Source organism: Bombyx mandarina, chromosome 18 (assembly GCF_030267445.1).
Source record: "Bombyx mandarina strain Sakado chromosome 18, ASM3026744v2".
Classification (NCBI taxonomy): domain Eukaryota; kingdom Metazoa; phylum Arthropoda; class Insecta; order Lepidoptera; family Bombycidae; genus Bombyx; species Bombyx mandarina.
In genome coordinates, this window is record NC_143224.1 from 1,645,885 (window position 1) to 1,667,372 (window position 21,488).

The 21,488-nt window shown below is 39.0% G+C and overlaps 1 protein-coding gene across 2 annotated transcripts in view; it reads left to right on the forward strand.

Moving 5' to 3' along the window:
- norpA (no receptor potential A) overlaps positions 1 to 21,488 on the forward strand; it is a 105,995-nt gene that overhangs the window by 46,151 nt on the left and 38,356 nt on the right. Inside the window, exons 4-6 of one of the 2 annotated variants that reach the window (XM_089734543.1) lie at positions 15,743 to 15,802; positions 18,602 to 18,739; positions 20,211 to 20,290. In XM_089734543.1, the coding sequence (XP_089590669.1) occupies positions 15,743 to 15,802; positions 18,602 to 18,739; positions 20,211 to 20,290 (278 nt within the window). Of the gene's footprint in view, positions 1 to 15,742; positions 15,803 to 18,601; positions 18,740 to 20,210; positions 20,291 to 20,700; positions 20,781 to 21,488 lie in introns of both variants that reach the window. The other variant, XM_089734542.1, reaches the window with a different exon arrangement.

A 21,488-nucleotide genomic window follows, 5' to 3' on the forward strand; every position in this document is an offset into this window, starting at 1 on the left:
TGAGCATTTTCTTAAGTATGCCATCTTCCATGACATAGCCTTCGATGGAATCGCCAGATGTTATACTCTCCATCATTGGGCGTAGCACGTCGTCGCGGTGCTGCTCAATCTGCAGCCATTCCATATCTCGAGTCATAACGTTAACTGACATCTCGCTGCAAGGGTTTCTACTGAAAAAGTCTGCGTGCTGTAATCGCTCACCTTTCCTATACTCCACCTCGAATTCGTAGTTTTGCAAAAACGCCCACCACCGATGGATTCGCGGAAGCAGGTCCTTTTTGTTTTTGGAGGCCTTGAGAGCATTACAGTCGTTTATTACCTTGAATTTTCGGCCGTAGAGGTAATGCCGAAAATGCTTAATTGCTCTTACGACCGCCAACGTTTCAAGTTCGTAAGAGTGGTAGCGGCTCTCGGCGTCGGTGGTGCGCTGGCTCATGTACGCGACTGGATGTTAGCGACCCGCGAATGTCTGCACTAACACTGCCCCGTAGCCGATGCTGCTGGCGTCCGTGTAGAGTTCGATGGGTGCGTCTTCCTGGAATAGCGTAAGGGTAGGCGCAGTAGACAGATGTTTGACAATATAATCCCTAGCTTCGTCATGCCTTTCGTTCCATTCCCATGTCGTATCGTTCTTAGTGAGTTCATATAAAGGCGCCATAACTCGCGAGAAGTTGGGAATGAAACGTCTGAAATATCCAGCCAGGCCATTGAATTGTCTAACTTGTTTGACAGTTTTCGGGATTGGTGCCTTCGTTAAAGCCTCCACCTTTCTTGGGCTAGGGCTGACCTGCCCGTCGGCAATTATATTGCCCAAGTACTCGATGGAGCGTTTAAAGAAGGCGGTTTTATCAACGTTAATAGAAAAGCCAGCTTCTTGTAGAGCAATCAATATGCGTTCAATATGGGATAAGCCCTGTTCAAAATCTTTACACTTTGAGAGCACATCATCGACACAGACCTGGCACACTTGGTCTGGTGAGCTCGTGAGGTGAGCGAGAGCCCTATTAATGCAGCGCTGGTAGACTGACACCGCGTTGCAAAGTCCAAATGGCATAGTTAGGTATTCATATAAACCATCGGGAGTTACAAAAGCAGTCTTTTCAATTGATCCCTCCGAAATAGGTATCTGATGAAACCCAGCTGCCATGTCAATTGTGGTGAAATAAATACCCCCGGCCAGTTGGTCTATTTGGTCTGAGATTATCGGTAAGGGATAATGGTCCCTGACGGTATTCCTATTTAACTCTCGGTAGTCTACACACATACGATCTTTGCCGTTTTTCTTTTTAACTATAATTATTGGGCTTGCAAAAGGAGATTTACTTTCCCGAATTATTTTATGCTCAAGCAATTCGTTAACGATATCGCGAACTTTTTCCCGTTCAACTGGACTAAGCCGATAGGGCCTACGCTCCACTGTCTTACTTTCGTCCTTTAATCGAATCTCTAGCTCACCCGTATTAACTCGCGTATGCGGGTAGCCATGAATAAACAAGTGTTCGAACTTGTTCAGCAATATTTTTAACTCGCTAATCTGATTGTCATTGGTTAAGTCACAATCTAATTTGCCAAATTTTGGGCTTTGAGATCGCATGTGGTAAATGATCGGTTGATGAACCAGCATTGCACCTCGTGAATTTACAACAACGCTTAGGTTCGTATTTTCTATCAAATTAATGCCTATCAAAATATCAGAGCTCACTTCAATATCGGAAACGACGTGAAACTCTAGTTCTACGCGCAAGTTGTCGATTATGCAAACTGTTGTTAATGTTGAAAGCGAGACAACCGTAAATTGACCGAGAGCTTTCAAATAGCTAACCCTATCAACGCGTTTTCCCGGCAACTTTGCAGCTACAGATTCACGAATGACTGAACATTCGGCTCCACTATCAAAAATCGCATTAATTTTGAAACCTCCTACAACAACTGGCATCGCATTTAATTTTGACGTCCCCACACAATTGACATTAGAAACAACTGCTCGTTCTCGCTTGTAACACGTTTGATAAGTATGACCCAACCTTGAACAAAACGTACATGTCGGTCTACCAACATCTGGAGGAGTAGTTTTACCATCCTGTTGTCGCGGCTGAGGGCCTTCAGGTTTGTCGCGGTATCGGCAATCACGCGTATCGTGACCCGACCTTTTACAGATTTGGCAAAAGCCCGGTGTCTTATCAAAACGTGGGCGCTTTGCGACACTCTGATGCGGTATCGATGCATTGGGATGAGGACGTTTAACACTTTTTATAGATGAGGCCACTGAAATAAGTTCTGGGACAGATGTAGCTCGCGCATTTAACAATTCGATTCTCAGGCGCTCATCCCCAATGCAACCGATAACAGCCTCAACCGCGTCATCATTCGACAACTTATCTTTAGTAATACGTCTCCATAAAACCCAAGCTTGTGATAAGAACTGAGCGATGTCTTTAGAATTATCGTAAGTATGTTCTCTAAAACGCACAACATCGCGTGAATATCGGTTTTCCGGTTCAAAAGTCGAAATTAAAACATCACGCAATTCTTGCCACGTGGTGGTGGATACCAGCCAATTGTCAACCCACAACCTTGCGCGACCCTTAAGCAAACTACCAGCCTTCATCCGGACTTCATAATCGCTCAGGTTGTAAGTTTCCATAGCTGTGGTCACATGTTGACACCATTCTCTAACCCCAACATTAGCGTCTGGATCGTATGACGGCAAAAACACGTCATTTATTCTCACTTTTGAAATATCTGATTGCGACGTCATACGATCCGACACGTGTTTCATCATTTGCAACATCTGAGTGAAAAAATCAGCCGGCACCCCATCAACAGAAGTGTTCATATTTTTGTTAACCGAGCCAGAAGGGCGAGCAGAAGTGGGAGGTGATCCCACTTCTGATGACGGAGCACCGACCTCCGGAGAATTTTTGGAAAAGGTGACGTCAGATAAACTGACGCCACCAACTCCATCACAAGGCTCACTCATTACAAACGAAACACCAAATTATAGTTTAACACTATTTAATTACAACACTTCGCCTAGCACTGATATACACACTTAAAAATAACCTTAAAATAATACAACAGTATGTACTCACAGAGCGTCTGGTCGCAGCCGAGGCGCAGCACAGAAAAGAAAGTCCTTCCGTCTTGATTACAAGCCGCCACCCCGAAAACCAAAACGGTGGCTCCCTCTTGTCAAGTCGGAAATTACTTCAAATTCACAAATTATTAAAACGCAAACTCACTACATTTTCCAAACTTGATAGTTCGGTGGCTCCCTCTCGTCAAGGCGGAAATTACTTCAAATTCACAAATTATTAAAACGCAAACTCACTCTAAATTTTCCAAACTTGATAGTTAAATCACAAATTAATTTAAACAACTAATTTAGGTCACTAACTAAATCTAAAGTTGAATCTATCCTTACAAACGTAATCACGTGGTATCGTTTCCGCGTATTACAAAATCTGGCAGAGTTCCTTAAAACATTAATCTTAACCAAACATCGTGTTAAACAAGTAGACGTCGCTTAAAAATCAAGAAATGAATTTAGCAAATGATTAAACATTCCTCTGAAGACGAATGGTAAATGCAACGTTATCGTTTGCTGCCCAAGTGACAGCAAACCATAACATTGCATTTTGCTTAAATTAACAATCAGTCTGAAATATATTTACTACACGTGTGATAATTACAATCAATAATTACGCCGCATGTTAAATTAGGAATTAATCTTGATTGATTAATTAATTTTTCCATATAATTAGAGTGGTGCGTCGACATATAGATTTAAGTAATTTTATTTCAATCAAACCTTCTGTCTAAATAGCACCAACAAACACATTTATTTGTTACACATTTATTTTCACGTCTTACCTAATAAATCGATTATTATGAATCTTTATTTATTTACAGCCATTGGTTACTTTAACGTTTAGTGTTTTGTTTTCCTTCATAAGCCTCCTAGTCCAATGGTGGGAATTATAGAAATATCAGCGTGTTCTGGAAGAGCCTGAGAAACAATATTACGATTATATTACAAACTAGCGGCCCGCCCCGGCTTCGCTTGGGAAGTAGCGCACGCGATGTAAAGAATTTTAGATCATTTTTTTACACATTGGGTTACATTATTGGAGTTTCAGTAAGTATCCCAATTTTTTTTTTAAATATTATAAATATAGCCTATGTCACCGGGGGATAGCGTAGCTTTCCAACAGTGAAAGAATTTTTTAAATTGGTTCAGTAGTTTCGGAGCCTATTCAATACAAACAAACAAATCTTTCCTCTTTATAATACAATATTAGTATAGATCTCTTGTCACTTCCTCAAATAGAAGAAGATCAATTAGCCATCACTACACGTTTTTTTTTCTGACGTCACAGTAAATTATCAATTTATAACCATTCTCACAACATCACTTTTCACATTCCCGGCAAAAAGTCAGTAAAAGTGTCATCAGTCGGAGACTACGTTAGAATTTAATAGCAAACCGACACAAGAATTGACAAATTAGTTACGCTATCTCATGAATGACAGAAGGAATTTTGATGCGATGCGAGAATATTCCGCCAACATTCATATTTCCCTCGCGATCCCTGCGACATATTATGTTTTGCGATGTAAACCTCGTTTTTGCTTTGATTATGTAACGACCTCACCTTGACCTCTTCCGGGAGAGCCTAGGATTTGAGGTGTGCTATGGAGGAGGCTGTGCGGAAATATTAATGTATATTTTAAAAAAATCATTTTGTCTATTACATTGTGACTTGTTCGAATAATGATACTGTAAATTTCAGAATTTATTACATCTAGAATACTAGTTCAAGGCTATTCGCACAGGTAAATGTCTGTTCGGTTATTCACGAGGATACGCGACCAGGTAATCATTTTGATGATCGCGCTCATACTGCCGGCCCGCACGGTGAGCACATATGATCATCCCTATTTTTGTTGCAAGGCAGTCGTGCGTTCCTTAAGCATAAAGATTTTCTTAACACAAAAAAGAATTCGTAGATTTTTATTTTTTCTCAGATCTATAGATTTCTATACAACCCCCCACGTGGAGAGGGCTCTTGGTGACGCATGTTCATTCCTGATCCTGCGGACAGAATGGAAAGCAGTCGACGTCATTTTGACGTGTTTCGTCATTTCGGATCCTCCCGATCCACTAACGGTGCTTTTAGGTACCTCAAGCACCGGTCACCGTTCTCGTCGAACCCGTCGCTTGCGACGAAAAGCTCGACGAGCGAATTAACCCTCAGACACAGCCCACTGAGTTTCTCGCCGGATCTTCTCAGTGGGTCGCTATTCCGATCCGGTGGTAGATTCTGCGAAGCACGGCTCTTGCTAGGGTTCGTGTTAGCAACGTCCTCAGGTGAGGCCCGTGAGCTCACCTACTAGTTCAGGTTACGCTGAAATAGCCTCTCAAGGCTATCAGCTTAGTTAGAAAAAAAAAAGGGGGACATGTCGAAATTAAACCCATCTATCCATCAACAAACTATCTATCCGAAGCATATATCCCACAATCCTCAACCAAGCTTCGGATAAGACCGAACCCATTCTATGCTAGCTAGGTGATTCCCAAACCGGCATACGGTGAGGACTCACAACACTTGCCAGTTTCGCAACAACCCACGGTCATTCAGTAACGTGCGAACTTATTGTGGTACACTTCATTCACGGTTGTTTGCATTAGAGTTAGTGTATTGCGCAAACGCTGAGATCGTGGTCAATGAATAATAAAAAAATATATTATTTTTTGTACGTTATTAAAAAGTTAAATCGTACACTGTGTGCATTACTAATAAAAATCTTACGTTACGGACGTTTTTTCCCGGTCAGTGTACCCCTCCGCATCATCCCATATGGAACTCCATTCCAAAAAAACAATGTTTTTCAAATTCTATTTCAGTTAGAACTCGTTAGATACCTTAATATACATTATAATTTTCTTATCGGGCCACCATTATGTAGTCGAATGACTGACATTAGAAGCTCGTAACAAGACGCCACCATTCAGTTGCGGAGGAAGCTCGGAAGTTTATTGTCATTCTATGCCTATTCGCAACAACACCGTATTGTGCTGAAAACAACTCGAGCTTTTGTTATTTTTTATTGCTTAGATGGGTGGACGAGCTCACAGCCCACCTGGTGTTAAGTGGTTACTGGAGCCCATAGACATCTACGACGTAAATGCGCCACCCACCTTGAGATATAAATTCTAAGGACTCAAGTATAGTTACAACGGCTGCCCCACCCTTCAAACCGAAACGCATTGCTGCTTCAGGCAGAAATAGGCAGGGTGGAGTTACCTACCCGCGCAGACTCACATGAAGTCCTACCACCAGTAATAATAACTTTCAGCGCTTTTTTTTAAATTAATCCGGTTGCTACTGTAGCGCCACCCTTATTTAGCAGATTTTAACACACACACGGAGACGGTTCTCCTTACCTCTACCCTCCATAGTTTTTCGCCTTCAGAGCTACACCGCGTCTGTCTGCCGTCGTATCCGGAAACTACCTCTTCTCGCTTAAAAAATTAAACTAGTTGTTCCGCATTCATACGCCGTCTTCCTTACTTCCTAACACGACATCTCCTATCTCTCTCACTCAGTCATGCTCCATATCTGTCATTCATCCGTATCGCTCCGTCCCTACATGCTTATACACATATATGTATATGTATGTAGGTGGAGACAAAGAAAATACTATCTATCAGTCGTGTGTTAAGTATGTGTTTCATATGAAAAATTTATAGCTGACTGCCGGATTTTAAGAACCGACACAGTTGAAGTCGTCGTAGCCTAAGAGATAAGCCGTCCGGTGCATTCGTGTTGAGTGATGCCACGGTGTTCGAATCCCAGGCGGGTATCAATTTTTCTAATGAAATACGTACTCAACAAATGTTCACGATTGACTTCCACGGTGAAGGAATAAAATCGTGTAATAATAATCAAACCCGCAAAATTATAATTTGCGTAATTACTGATGGTAGGACGTCTTGTGAGTCCGCACGGGTAGGTACCACCACCCTGCCTATTTCTGCCGTAGAGCAGTAATGCGTTTCAGTTTGAAGGGTGGGCAGTCGTTTTACGTTTTAAGTGAGACCTTACAACTTATATCTCAAGATGGGTGGCGCATTTACGTCGTAAATGTCTATGGGCCCCAGTAATCACTTAACACCAGGTGCGCTGTGAGCTCGTCCACCCATCTAAACAATAAAAAATAAATAAATAAAAAAGGTGAGTCTTAATAACGATCACTATGGAAGGCAGTGATGATGAAGAGAATGGTCGCCGCCGCTGACGTCATCATTTTAAAAACACTATGGAACCAGCCTCTCCCCGTTATACTATGATAGAATATTACGCCTGTAGAATGTAATCTTTTCGCCTGTTGATTTCTCGACGAGAATTTTCATAGCATAATTTAAAAAAATACATACGAAAGACACACGAACGTGTCAGAGAACAAGAGTCAGCTAGTGCAGCTATTGACTTCAGTGTCAAGGGTCATCGAGTCGAAAGATCTTGTGTCGTGGGCTGACGGTCCAAATTTGAGTGGCTCGTTAAAGCTGGCAAGGTCGAGAGAATACTTCATGCGAGACTTTGTGATATGGCAGCTTAAATTGGAATTATAAGTTTTTTGCTCACAGCTATTGGTGTAATATAAGGTTGGGGAAAAAGTTTTTTCGCATTTTTTAAGAAAATTCACAACATTTTTTAATATACTTTATTTACATTTAACTAAAGTATGTAGTTACCATTTTGTTCGATAACTTTTTGCCATCTTGTAGGTAGGGACATGATCCCATTGCTATGGAAATTTCGGGGCTTCTGATCAAAACACCGCGAGAATTGTTTTTTTCAGTCCTCTCGTGATGTTAACCTGACACTGCCTAAAGAATTCTGATGAGACCGACACAGGTGGAAATCTGAAGGTGCAAGGTCAGGACTATACGGCGAAAGCATTAACACCTCCCAGTCAAGCTCTCTTAATTTTTTCTGAGTGGCTAAGGATGTGTGAGGTCTAACATTCAACCCTAACCCAAATCTAACATTCATGATGAAAAACCACACCCCTTCTGTTGATTAATTCCAGCCGCTTTCTCTCAACTTCTTTCTTCAATCTCATCAGTTATTCGCAGTAAAGTTCAGAATCGATGATCCTGCCTAATGGTAACAGCTCATAATGAATAATGTCCTTCCAATCCTATCACACACACAGCATCAACTTGTTGCGAGCTAACCCTTCCACTTAACACCAGGTGGGCTGTAAGCTCATCCACCCATCCTTAGATGGGATAGAAAAGAAAAAAAAACAATAATTTTATAACTTCTTTCTAATACCCTGTAGCAAGAGAGTGAAATAAAACTATGAAATTAATGGTTAAGTCGGCTTGGGAATAGCGTGGATATTAATTCGTTTGCTTTGCTCTATTTGTCAATTAGCATTTTGGCTTCGAAAACAGTCTCCACACCAAGTAAATCATTAGAAACGAAATTACAATAATAAATAAGCAATATCTAGACCGAGCTTCAACGAGGAATCACTTCAAAGTTGACGACAAATTGATATCTATACATATAAATAAAATTGGAGTGTCTGTTTGTAATATTGAAATAACCGCTTTTTTACTACATGCATATGAATACATATACGGTACATACACCAAAATAACATTTTTTACAATTTTTGTCCGTCTGTCTGTCAGTCTGTCTGTTTGTTCCGGCTAATCTCTGGAACGGCTGGACCGATTTCGACGAGACTCACTGATAGGTAGCTGATGATATAAGGAGCAACTTAGGCTACTTTTTTAGAGTAGCTTCACCCCACGGCGTCACCCGCGGTACAACAATAATCGCAGGTAACATCGCGGGACTCAGCTAATCAATAATAAAATTTAATGTTTCCGAAGCGAAGCGAGGGCGGGTCGCTAGTACCCAATAAACTTTCAAAGCTTTCATTAATTTCTAAGTTTCAACGACCCAATTTATTTCTGAAAATGCAAATTCAGATCGCTTTCGTTCCCAACACCAGTACAGAGCTCTTCTGATCCAACAAAACCTGTCAATAAAGGCAGTACAGTTTGACGTCACGTCGACGTCTGTATCTGTCGTCTCAACGCGTATTATCCACGAACTGAATCACGTCAAACAAAATCAAAGTTCGCAGATTGAAGATGATACACTCTTTGTATTTATTTACGTAATCTGAGCCTTATTTCTGGACATTATAAAGTCTACTTTCTTAAGAATTATTACAAATCTTTACTGGTGGTAGGACCTCTTGTGAGTCCGCACGGGTAGGTACCACCGCCCCGCCTATTTCTGCCGTGAAGCAGTAATGCGTTTCGGTTTGAAGGATGGGGCAGCCGTTGTGACTATACTGAGACCTTAGAACTTGTATCTCAAGGTGTGTGGCGCATTTACGTTGTAGATGTCTATGGGCTCCAGTAACCACTTAAAACCAGGTGGGCTGTGAGCTCGTCCACACATCTAAGCAATAAATAAAAAATAAAAAAATCACAGATTACTTGTGATTATTTGTTAAGTACGTATTTCATTGAAAACATTGGTACCCGCCGGCGGAATTCGAACACCGATGCATCGCTACATACGAATGTACCGGGCGTCTTATCCTTTAGGCCACGACGACTTCATTTATATACCATATTTATTTATACTAGTGGCCCCGCAGTAGTCGAAATTCGACTATAATTAATTGGAATTGTAAGTTTGTACACTATTATGATTGTATTTTATACTTCTATAATCACAAATTTCGCCAAGACTACACTATAAAAAATATTAACAAAGACAAACAATATTTAATCCATTTGACAACAGACGTCAAGAACAAAAGTTTGACAATAAATAGTATGCATGCGTGTGTGCGTCAAATACATGGTATGTAGTGTGTGTAATGTTTTCTTTATTGATTTAATGTATCTTTTATGCATTATTTTTAAAAAGTATTAGCATTGTGCACTTCTTCTCTATATTCTCTATAAGTGTGAGAAATTTCATACTCCTCCGTCCGCGCAATTTTCGTAAAAAGGGATACAAAGTTTTTGCTTCACGTATTAATATATAGGTATAGATATCCCCTACTATATAAACTTCGGCATGCGAATCTAACAGAAAACGTTACACCGTGTTTTTCTGCTTTTAAAAAGAAAGATCAAAACATATTTTTACGTAAAAATTCTTGCCTTTTTATTGAGTTAAGGTTGAGAAGTCGTATGAAAGTTGGAAAGGTCCTTCGTCGTAATTAGATTCATTGTAAAGTTGTATTACACGGAACGCTCTACAGTAGGGTTGTTAAACCGTTTTTTTCTTTTTCGTAGTCTTTTTTTTATTGCTTAGATGGGTGCACGAGCCACCTGGTGTTGAGTGGTTACCGCAGCCCATAGATATCTACGACGTAAATGCCGCCACCCACCTTGAAGTATGCCGTAAAGCAGTAATGCGTTTCGGCTTGAAGGGCGGGGCAGCCGTAACTATACTTGAGACCTTAGAACTTATATCTCAAGGTGGGTGGCGCATTTACGTTGTGGAAGTCTATGGGCTCCAGTAACCACTTAACACCAGGTGGGCTGTGAGCTGGTCCACCCATCTAAGCAATAAAAAAATATAAAAAAAATATGAGTTCTTAGGTCTCAGTATAGTATAGCAGCAGGTGAATGACAACGTCCACCTGGTCTAAAGTACTTATCGGAGCCCACATATGTAACGGTGTTGCAGAAAGGAACCAACGCAACTAATTAAGCAATCTTTAGTTTATTCATCAGTCAACAATAGTCCGTGGCCTAATAAGTAAAACGTGCCTAGGTGAAGCCGTGACCGAGGACAGGTTTTTCTAATTTATCTATCTATTTATTTATCAAGACGCAATCACTACTTCGACGATGAAGAGAATTATCAATGAAAAGTAAATTTGGCGTTTGGATTTCCAGAGCACACAATAAACTTTCTTTCTAATATTATTTTGTGTTCTTTATTCCACAAAAACAATTTTTTTTTTCGGTACATTGACAACCCTACCTTACAAGGTTTTCTCGCATAACATTTCTTAGAAAACTGTTTGATATTTCAACTGTTCCTCGATGACTTATAATAACCAGGACTGCAGAATAAATATTGTCGAAATGGCTCCGTCTTATATAAAGGTGATTTTTTTATTTTACGTCGCGAACCCTATCGTCATTTATTTATTGTTAACATAGAAGTTGAAACACAATCATTATTTGCATCTGTGCTTGAACTAGGTGATAAAACCTGTATCTCAAGCAGCAGTGCTCTTCTTACAAAGAATACTTCTTATACACAAAAACGGAAAATTACTAGACAAAAATAAAGACTGAAATTCATGGATTGCATAAAAAGTGACAATATGTGAACTTAAAATATTACATTTAACAAAAAATATTGAAATGTATTAATGTACCCTCTGTGTGTAATGAGTCTGAGCATGTCATTGTAACTGTGCTTAGTCATTCTACTAACGTTTCTCAAACTCTTATATTATTTAACAGTTTGGATATTATTTTTATTAACTTTTGTTAATAAATCATTTACTTTCTTCTCCATAGCTCAAAGCCTACCTGGTATTATATGGTCCATAATTTTAATGAAGTGAACCAGTTTGAAACAAGAAATCGATGTTTTAATTGTATTGTATGATGGCTGATATAGATTGGGAGCGTAGGGCATTGATAGTAAGATGCAATATGCTAGCCCGCACAATTACTGGTTGCGATAGCTATGTCGAAGTTACACTTTTTGAAGCTTATTACGAGAATTTTTACGCCAGTAATCTTTTTTTTAATTATTGAACAGAGCTGCCCGAATGCCTCCAAAGGAGACCTAACAACTCAAGGGCAACTGCTTCGCGAATGAATTTACTAGAGAAGATTCGGCGAGAAACTTAGCGGGCTGATGTTTAGGTTAGGTTGCACGTCAAACTCTTTGTTCGACTTCGACGAGTGCGTTTATCGTCGTCCCTACTTCTAGTGTTAGAGCGGAAGGCGTCTAATGCAAAGGTCATTGGATCTGATGGATCCGTAAGGGCGTGTCTAGGGCGACGACGATGACTGGCTCCTGCGTGATCAGGATTCGGGGGCCGGTAATCTGTGGACTGCATATACTCTCAGAGCTTACAATACCCTACGTGTTCAAGATAATGATGCGTTGAGGATGATGTTGTCACTGCCGCGCTTTTGTAGTGCATCCACGATGTTTGCGACCTCTCACACAAATAACTTATTTGCTATAATGCGGAAGAGAAGTGCGTCATTATTACGTCGAGTGCATGACAGTCGTAACAGTCTACACCGGTCATGGTTGTCGTCGAAACCGTCGCTTGTGACGAAGGGCTCGGCGATTAAATAACCCAAAGACACAGTCCACTGTGTTTCTCGCCGGATCTTCTCAGTGGGTCGCGTTTCCGATCCGGTGGTAGATCTTGGGAAGCATGGCTCTTGCTAGGGTTAGTGTTAGCAATGTCGTCAGGTTTGAGCCCCGTGAGCTCAGTTACTAGAATAGGTAGGGAGAATAAAATAGTCTTCTGAACATCATACCGAGCAAGATCGAGGGACTGCTAACTAATACTGCCTTTGCAGCAGGCACTTGGATAACAAAAAAAAAATTAATAAATAGTCAAATAGTTATCTGTTAGGTTTTTAAGTTACTAACATAGATTATAAATGATACTTACTAACAAAATGGGCTATTTACTGAAATAAAGATACATCAGAAAAATGCAGAAAGAAACATCAGACGAAATTAAAACTGAAAATGAACTCCACTTGACTTAGGCCCGTGGTTTTCAGGATTTACCGAAATTCATAAAAAAACGAGAATAAAGACTGTACATAAAAATAATAATTATTATTATTATTATTCCTGCTTCGCGGAAGAAATGGGCAGAGTGGTGATACCTACCAGTGCGGGCTTACAGCGCTTCCTACCACCAATAAATTATAGCTTAATTTTGTGTAAATAAAATCTCGATTTCGGCAGTGATGCGCAATTTGACCGAAATTCGATTCCGTGATTTTCCTCAAACCCGAAAACCCATCTCCGCCATAATAATCCTCAAGTCAACACTCATGTATATTAAATTCGAATGAATGTGAAATTTCAAATTCTCGTGAAACATCCGATTATTCAATGTCCTTGTGAACTCGTCAGAATATTTCGAGAAATTTCGGCTTCATTTGTATTATAACGTTATTGTATACTAGCTGACTCGGCAGACTTCGTAGTGCCTCAATCGATAAATAAAAGACCTAAACTTTTGTATAAAATAAACTTAAAACAAACAAAAGGAATCCGTCCGACGGGGGACACATCACAGGAAAAACAAAAAATATTTAATTAAGAACATTTTACATATTTACTACTTTTAAACCTTCTCTGGACTTCCACAAATAATTCAAGACCAAAATTAGCCACATCGGTTCAGCCGTTCTCGAGATTTAGTGAGACTAACGAACAGCAATTCATTTTTATATATATAGATTTACTCTTTAAAATGTGTTTTTATATTGTCGTCGCGCCACCTGGTGGAAAGTGTTTAACTTCGCTCAGAAATACAGAGTTTTCTTTGGATATCGCGAGACGCAGACATAATTAAAGCTATTACTGCCTAATCTCGCGTGTGCTCTCTTCAAAGTATTACACAGTGAACAGTTTAAGTGATATATTTTTTAAATTGCTTAAATATTTGGACGAGCTCATAGCAAACCTGTTGTTAAGTGGTTACTGGAGCCCATAGACATCTACAACGTAAATGCCACCACCCACCTTGAGATATGAGTTCTAAGGTCTCAGTATAGTTACAACGGCTGCCCCACCCTTCAAACCGATACAGCTTCACGCCAGAAATAGGCAGGGTAGTGGTACCTACCCTTGCGGAGTCACAAGAGGTCCTACCACACTAGTAAAATGAAATATTATAATGCCGCGACTTAAAACATTAAAAGTAGTTTTAATTATAAGCATTAGCAAAGTTAGGTTTTCAATCATGCAATCACCAAACCTCATTTACTGGCGGCAGGACTTATTGGAAGTCAGCACGAGTAAGCAGTACCTACCTGCCTCGGTTTCAATGTGGGTGGCCTTCGCGTTGTGATGAGACAAACGTTACACTACTATAGAGATTTCGATCTCATACTTCGCATTGTCTATGTTACTTTATGGGTTTTTTTATTGCTTAGTTGGGTGGACGAGCTCACAGCCCACCTAGTGTTAAGTGGTTACCGGAGCCCATAGATACCTCCAGCGTAAATGCGCCACCCACCTTGAGAGATAAGTTCTAAGGTCTCCGTATAATTACAACGGCTGCACCCTTCAAACCGAAACGCATTACTGCTTCACGGCGGAAATAGGCAGGGCGGTGATACCTATCCGTGCGCACTCACAAGAGGTCCTACCACCAGTAATTACGCAAATTATAATGGTGTACCTATTTGCTATGCTTTTATCTAATACAGTGGTAAAGAAATTCTTTCCACACACACACAGACTTCCTAATTTTGAAGCACTAGGTTTAAGTTTGGGTTATTATTTAAGTTTCATGTTAAAATACATCAATTAAACAAATCTCGAATTACATTGAAATAGAACTGAAATATGCCAATTCAAATTCCAATAAAGTCGACAAGAAACCGCAAAATCGAGTTTTCGAATCACTACCCTGTTCAAACTTCCTTTGTAGGAAACCGCTACACTATGTCATTTCCTTTACATTATAGTTTCGTTTGTCGAACGCAGCTTTACTCGGAAACGGAGCTTTGTGAAGCTTTCAAAGGTCAAACATGTTTACGTTACTTTGCATTGAATTTTAAAAATATTTACCGACGTATGATTTTATTCTATTTTTACTGTAAGCAATGTTGATTTGCATTTTTAACACGTGTATAGTAAATATTTAAGACTGATTCGCGAAGATTTATCTTTTGCAAAGTTTTCTAATTAGAAAATTTCATTTAAAAGTGTAGAGCAAGAGAAGCGTTAGATTATTAGAATTTAAGTGAATATAATTATTTAATTAGTGATAAGCGGTCACCGAACCTGTCTATGGACATCAGTAGTGCAAGAGGCCAGTCATTGCACACCACTGAGGACTTCATTCAAAAGAGGTGTTTTGAAAATGCCGGACTTCAGAGTAAGCGTTAGGGGCGGTTAGCGAAATATGATATGACATTCGCCATGCCTGTTTACTTTCTCCAGTACTAAACATTTAACAAATAGATAATCATTATGACACATTTTAAGGTGAGCAAACACCAAAATAGTGTTACGTGTTGGGGTTCGAAATATAAATTATAACTGTATTGAACAGTTAAAACACTTTCGCAATTCACTTCTTCCGCTTCGCTTCAGGTGATCCGTTCGCAGTTTCGGTTCGAGTAGTTCCGATTACTAACTGCCTTCGTGTCATCTCTTCAACGCTTTTATAGGCGATACGATATCCCTAGAATTATCGAGAACATTCCTGACAAGTCGAGTAGTTCGATGTGTTTTCCGCTATTTGACAATAGATGGCGTTGTACTTCTCAAGCGTTCTCGGTGTTACTAATTCTTTTGATATGCATTTCTGCTATTCTACGATAGATGGCGTTGCTCTTACCGGCGTAACAATAGCAAAGGGAGACGCTGGAGAATATACAAGGCCTTTATTTATTCTAGAATATGACTAAGTAAATACGTGTATTGAAAAGAAAATGATTTTGTTTCAGGACGGTGACGTGATAGAATTGTGTCAAGTAAGCGACGTTAGATCCGGAGGTGTTCCCAAGGTAAAATTATGCTTTAAAAAACGTTATAATTAAAAACGCTATTAAAATTACAGCTATAATCCAACTAGGGCGCAACCAAATAAGCTTCATGATTGTCGCAGTACGAGTATATAAAATATTATGTATTTATAGTATTAGCAGATATCTAAAACATGATCAAAAGAAGACTTCGACGTAGAAATAACAATATGCAATATTCATAGAACCCGCAGAATTTATTATTTTTGCTTTCATAAATAATGATGGTAAGCTGTATTGTAAAGGTAGTGTAAGGTAAACATAGATAATACCTTTTAATTATTTCGGGTTTTTTTTTATTGCATATGTGGGTGGACGAGCTCACAGCCCACCTGGTGTTAAGTGGAGCCCATAGACATCTACAACGTAAATGCCGCCACCCACGTTGAGACATGAGTTGTAAGATCTCAGTTTTAACAATACAACAGCTGCCCCAACCTTCAAACTTTAAATAGCGGAATCGTCATGGTTTTATTATGTTTTATTCCTCTGAATACTGTATAAAATATATATTTGTATTTATGTGTATTATGTGTATTTGCGTATGTATGTATATACATTTATGTATCTTATATATTTTTGGGTATGTAATTGTAATTTAATTCAAATTTCAATGCACCTACTATTATTTACACTACCTTTGGTTGACTGGTAGAGCATGCCTTGGGCATTAGTCCGCCACGATAAATATTACATGAAGTGTAATAACAATAAATAAATAATACTGTGCAATTGAGACACCAGCCTCATGCCTCAAGTTCCGTCCATACCGTAACGTATGTACACTTATAAAATTAATTTTAAAACAGACAAACATTTCCGTGATTAATGAGTGCGTATGACAAAACCAAGCCACGTTGCGGTCAGCGGATAAACATTACGGGTGGTAAATATTATCGCTACGTTCACATAGTTGATGTCATAATGTTATTAACATTGATAACGAGACCTCTGATGATAACAGCAATTTTGTTTGGACAACACTAAAACAATTATTACGCTTTGTTTGCGTAAAGTTTTTGAGATTAGAGGAATGGAGTGTAGGCGTATGGTTTTTAGTTTCCGGAAAAATATTGTATGGAGACTGTAGGGCAGCCATGATTGAGGTAAAACTGAACAGTCCCATGCATCATAGGTAGGCTTAAATCGAAACTCTCTTCTTCAACCCTTGTCTAGCCAATGCTGAGCATAGGTCTCTTCGAATTTTTTACTGGTTATAGGACCTTTTGTGAGTCCGCACCGACAGGCACCACCCTGCCTATTTCTGCCGTGAAGCAGTAATGCGTTTCGGTTTGAAGGGTAGGGAAGCCGTTGTAACTATACTTGAGACCTTAGAAATTATATCTCAAGGTGGGTGGCGCATTTACGTCGTAAATGTCGATGGGCTCCAGTAACCACTTAACACCAGGTGGGCTGTGAGCTCATTCACCCATTAAAGCAATAAAAAAAAAAGAATGCATCCTATTCTCTTCGGTCTCTTGCCTTTCGCATCCAATCCCTACCAGACAATTTGACCAGGTCATTGGACCACCTAGTTGGCTATCTGCCGACGTTACAACTTCCAGTACGAGGTCTCCACTCCAGTATTTTTGTGCCCCACCGACTGTCAGTGTGACAACATACCTATGTAGCCGGTCCACTTTCACTTATTCCGAGCAATCCCTTTGGCTCTAAATCAAAACGTAGACCGATAACCTACCGTATATTTCTGCCATGAAGCAGTAATACGTTTCGGTTTGAAGGGTGGGGTAGCCGTTGTAACTAACAATACTTAAGAACTTAGAACTAATATCTCAAGGTGGGTTGGCGCATTTACGTTGTAGATGTCTATGGGCTCCAGTAACCACTTAACACCAGGTGGTCTGTGAGCTCGTCCACCCACCTAAGTAAATTTTTTTTTTTTTTATGTTAGACCGCACATATAGGTTTTCTGCGAAGTAACGCGTTCTAGTTTGATGAGAGGGGGGGGCAGCCATTGAAGAACACAATTGAAAATACGACCTTATATTCTAAGATTCAAGATTCACTTCGTAATGTACTCCGATTGATATTTATGTTTATATTCGACTGCACTGAGTTTGTTTGTTTGTACATTTTTATTGCTTAGATATGTGGACGAGCTCACAGCCCACCTGGTGTTAAATGGTTACTGGAGCCCATAGACACCTACAACGTAAATGCGCCACCCACCTTCAGATATAAGTTCTAAGGTTTGAGTATAGTTACAACGGTTACCCCACCCTTCAAACCGAAACGCATTATTGCTTCACGGAAGAAATAGGCGGGGCGGTGGTACCTACCCGTGCGGACTCACAAGAGGTCCTACCACCAGTAATTACGCAAATTATATTTTTGCGGGTTTCATTTTTATTACACGATGTTATTCCTTCACCGTGGAAATGAATCGTGAACATTTGTTGAGTACGTATTTCATTAGAAAAATTGGTACCCGCCTGCGGGATTCGAACACCGGTGCATCGCTCAACACGAATGCACCGGACGTCTTATCCGTTAGGCCACGACGACCTGCGCGAAGGTGGGTGGCGCATCTACAACGTAAATGCGCCACCCACCTTCAGATATAAGTTCTAAGGTCTCAGTATAGTTACAACGGCTGCCCCGCCCTTCAAACCGAAACGCATTACTGCTTCACGGCAGAAATAGGCGGGGCGGCGGTACCTACCCGTGCGGACCCACAAGAGGTCCTACCACCAGTAAAAACGACTATCTTTACAACTATGTTTATATTCGTTGATATTCGACCAATCTTTCTCTGCGTAGGATTCCAAGCTCAACTCGAATCTAGTGAACAAGCACGGGGACACGTTGGAAGACAAATCGCTAACCATATGCAGTGGAACTGACTACATTAACATCAACTACCAACACGTGGTGTGTCCTGACGCCGCCACAGCGAAGGTCGGTATCCTCTGATGATTCATATTGCAAATCCTCACATACACATAGTATTCTTTAATTAAAGAACCTTCTCAATTGCGAGTTTTGTTCTTGAAAACCGAACCGTACAGAGTACGTATTTCCGAACTAAGATCGATGCCTCCAGTGAACACTAATCTAACTGCAAATTCGTAGATTTACAGGAGGAGTGTTTAAACGAAAAAAGTTGATAAAATCTTTATTATTTCAGATATATTTACGGTTTTTTTGTGTAACTAGCTGATTTACTCTTGCTTCGGACCCCATCAATAATGATTAATTGTAATACTTTTAGCATAGTGAAGCGGTTTGTGTGAAAGACGAAAATTTCAAAATTTTGAGTTAAAGTTGTGTTCATTGGAGGCATCGATTAATAATTACGACACGTACTGGTTGACCGTTGTAAGTAAGTGATTATTGATTTATTTGATCTTTACAGTTAACCGCCGGGTCCTATCATGTCAATTTGTAGGACAGCGCAGATATTAATAAAAGTTATTATTAATTAATTTAAATTAATAAAAAAGAGAAAAACGGGAAATGACAAAGAACAAAACGCTATATATCTTCAAGCAATAAAGCAGTTTTTTTTGTACTGAAATTGAATTGCAAAACTATTTTCATATACGCTCTGAGAGATACACAAGTAAAAGACGAACCACAGTTTGAAAAGTCTAATTCTCTGATCTTTCAAATAAATATTATCTAACCGGATACTTTATTAAATTCAATAACAAAACTTTATCAATCCGAGGACGCAATAATACTCGGACAACTTTACATAGTTATTGAAAAAACATGTTATTACTATATACCTTCCATCAATATACGGACAGTATTTTAGTACAACTAGTGAGTAAACTATGCGTTTTATTGAGAAACAAATGAAATTTATTTATTTGTTTTCGTCAACACTAAAAAAAACCCTGAATTGACGACAGAGTGAGGGACTCACTAAGGCCGCAAAATTTTTGAAATACCAAAATTTCAGAGACAAAAAACACTATGTACAGTCTCCTTTGAAAATGAGTGCATACTAAATTTTATAAAAAATATATAGATATAAAATTATTTTAAATTCAAAATAAAAATATTGGATCAATATTAACAAAATTTATTCTAACATTGAGGGTGGCGCAATAAACAGGGTCTAGGGCTGTCAAGTCGAGTCAAGTCAAGTCTAAATCCATCACTGAGTAGACGAAACAAATCATCATACTTGATGTTGAGGTACTGCCAAATCCCATAGACACCACATCTCGCGACTCAAATAGATTGAAGGCTATTTCAACCTTCTGATCCGAACGTTTGGTTATTGATAGAAATAAGTAGGTATCTGCCAGTCACAGCAAGAAACAGAACATAGTCTTATAAATCATCATGATCAAAATCGCTAACTACCGTATGCTTTTCACCGTATATTAATATTTCCTTCACGTTTCTTCCACAAAAGATATGGTTGCAAGCTTTAAGGAAGATAACTCACAACGTGAAAGCCAACAACGTTTGTCCGATGACATGCCTCAAGAAACAGTAAGTGGTCCTTGATGTCGGAGGCATGGCTTCGTTTTGGGCTTTATTAGTTTGGAGCACAATTTTTTTTTGCAAATTTTATATTATTAAACCTTAGTTATATATTTTTTTTTCACCTTTTAAAACGTAAAAAATAAGCATATTTTTGTAACATTAATTGTAATTTTAACCGATCAAAAAAATACCTAACCATATTGTTTTTCAAGATTTGACATTACAAATAACAAGTGAAATAACAAGTATAATCAATAACTTAACGATATTTAGGTTTTAAATAAAGATCCGTTGTAAGCGAAACACTATAACTTGCTACTTTTGGCTTTGTGGAAAACTTGGATCCAATATGCTTATTTTTATTGCATGTTCGTTTTTAGCATGCTTATTTGTCTGTTCGTTTGCTTTTATCAAAGGTTTGGAAGGAAGGACTTCGAGCTATCACGCACAACAACAAAATCAACAATGTCTGCCCGAGAACGAATCTAATGAAGCAGTACGTACTTTTTACTTAAGCTTTTAAAGATACCTACGTTGTTTTTTTACCTAAACTATCTAAAGTAACAAAAACTTGAATTTCTGAAACTGACTGTCGTGTTTTTCCAAAATTTTTTTTTTCATTCGACGCTTGAAAGTTAAACGTGACTAAGCGACAATGCGTGAACTTTACAGTAGACTAATTTAAAGTTGAAATACCTGAAAAAAAATCTATTTTAACAAATCTAGCTGTAGGATTGAAATGATTTTAATCGACCTAGAAATATTATTATTTTTGCGCATCGAATATGGTTATTGTTTATGTACAAAGCAGTTATTGTCCCTTAGTCACGTTTGCCTTTCAAGCGTCGAATATATCTATTAATACATTTTTTTTCGTAAATCATCCTTTTCATTAAACGAATAATTGTAGCCGCAAATATCATTAAATCGTAAAATCATTTTTTCCCTTAATATTTCATAGCATTTACCTATAACGTAAAATTTAGTTTAAACTAGCTGACCCGGCAGACTTCGTAGTGCCTCAATCGATAAACAAAAGACCTAAACTTTTGTGTAAAATAAACTTAAAACAAACAAAAGGAATCCATCCAACGGGAGATACATCAAAGGAAAAACAAAAGTGTTATTTTTATTTAATTCCCGGCATTTTTATATTTATCTACCAGTTAATCCTTCTCTGGACTTCCACAAATAATTCAAGACG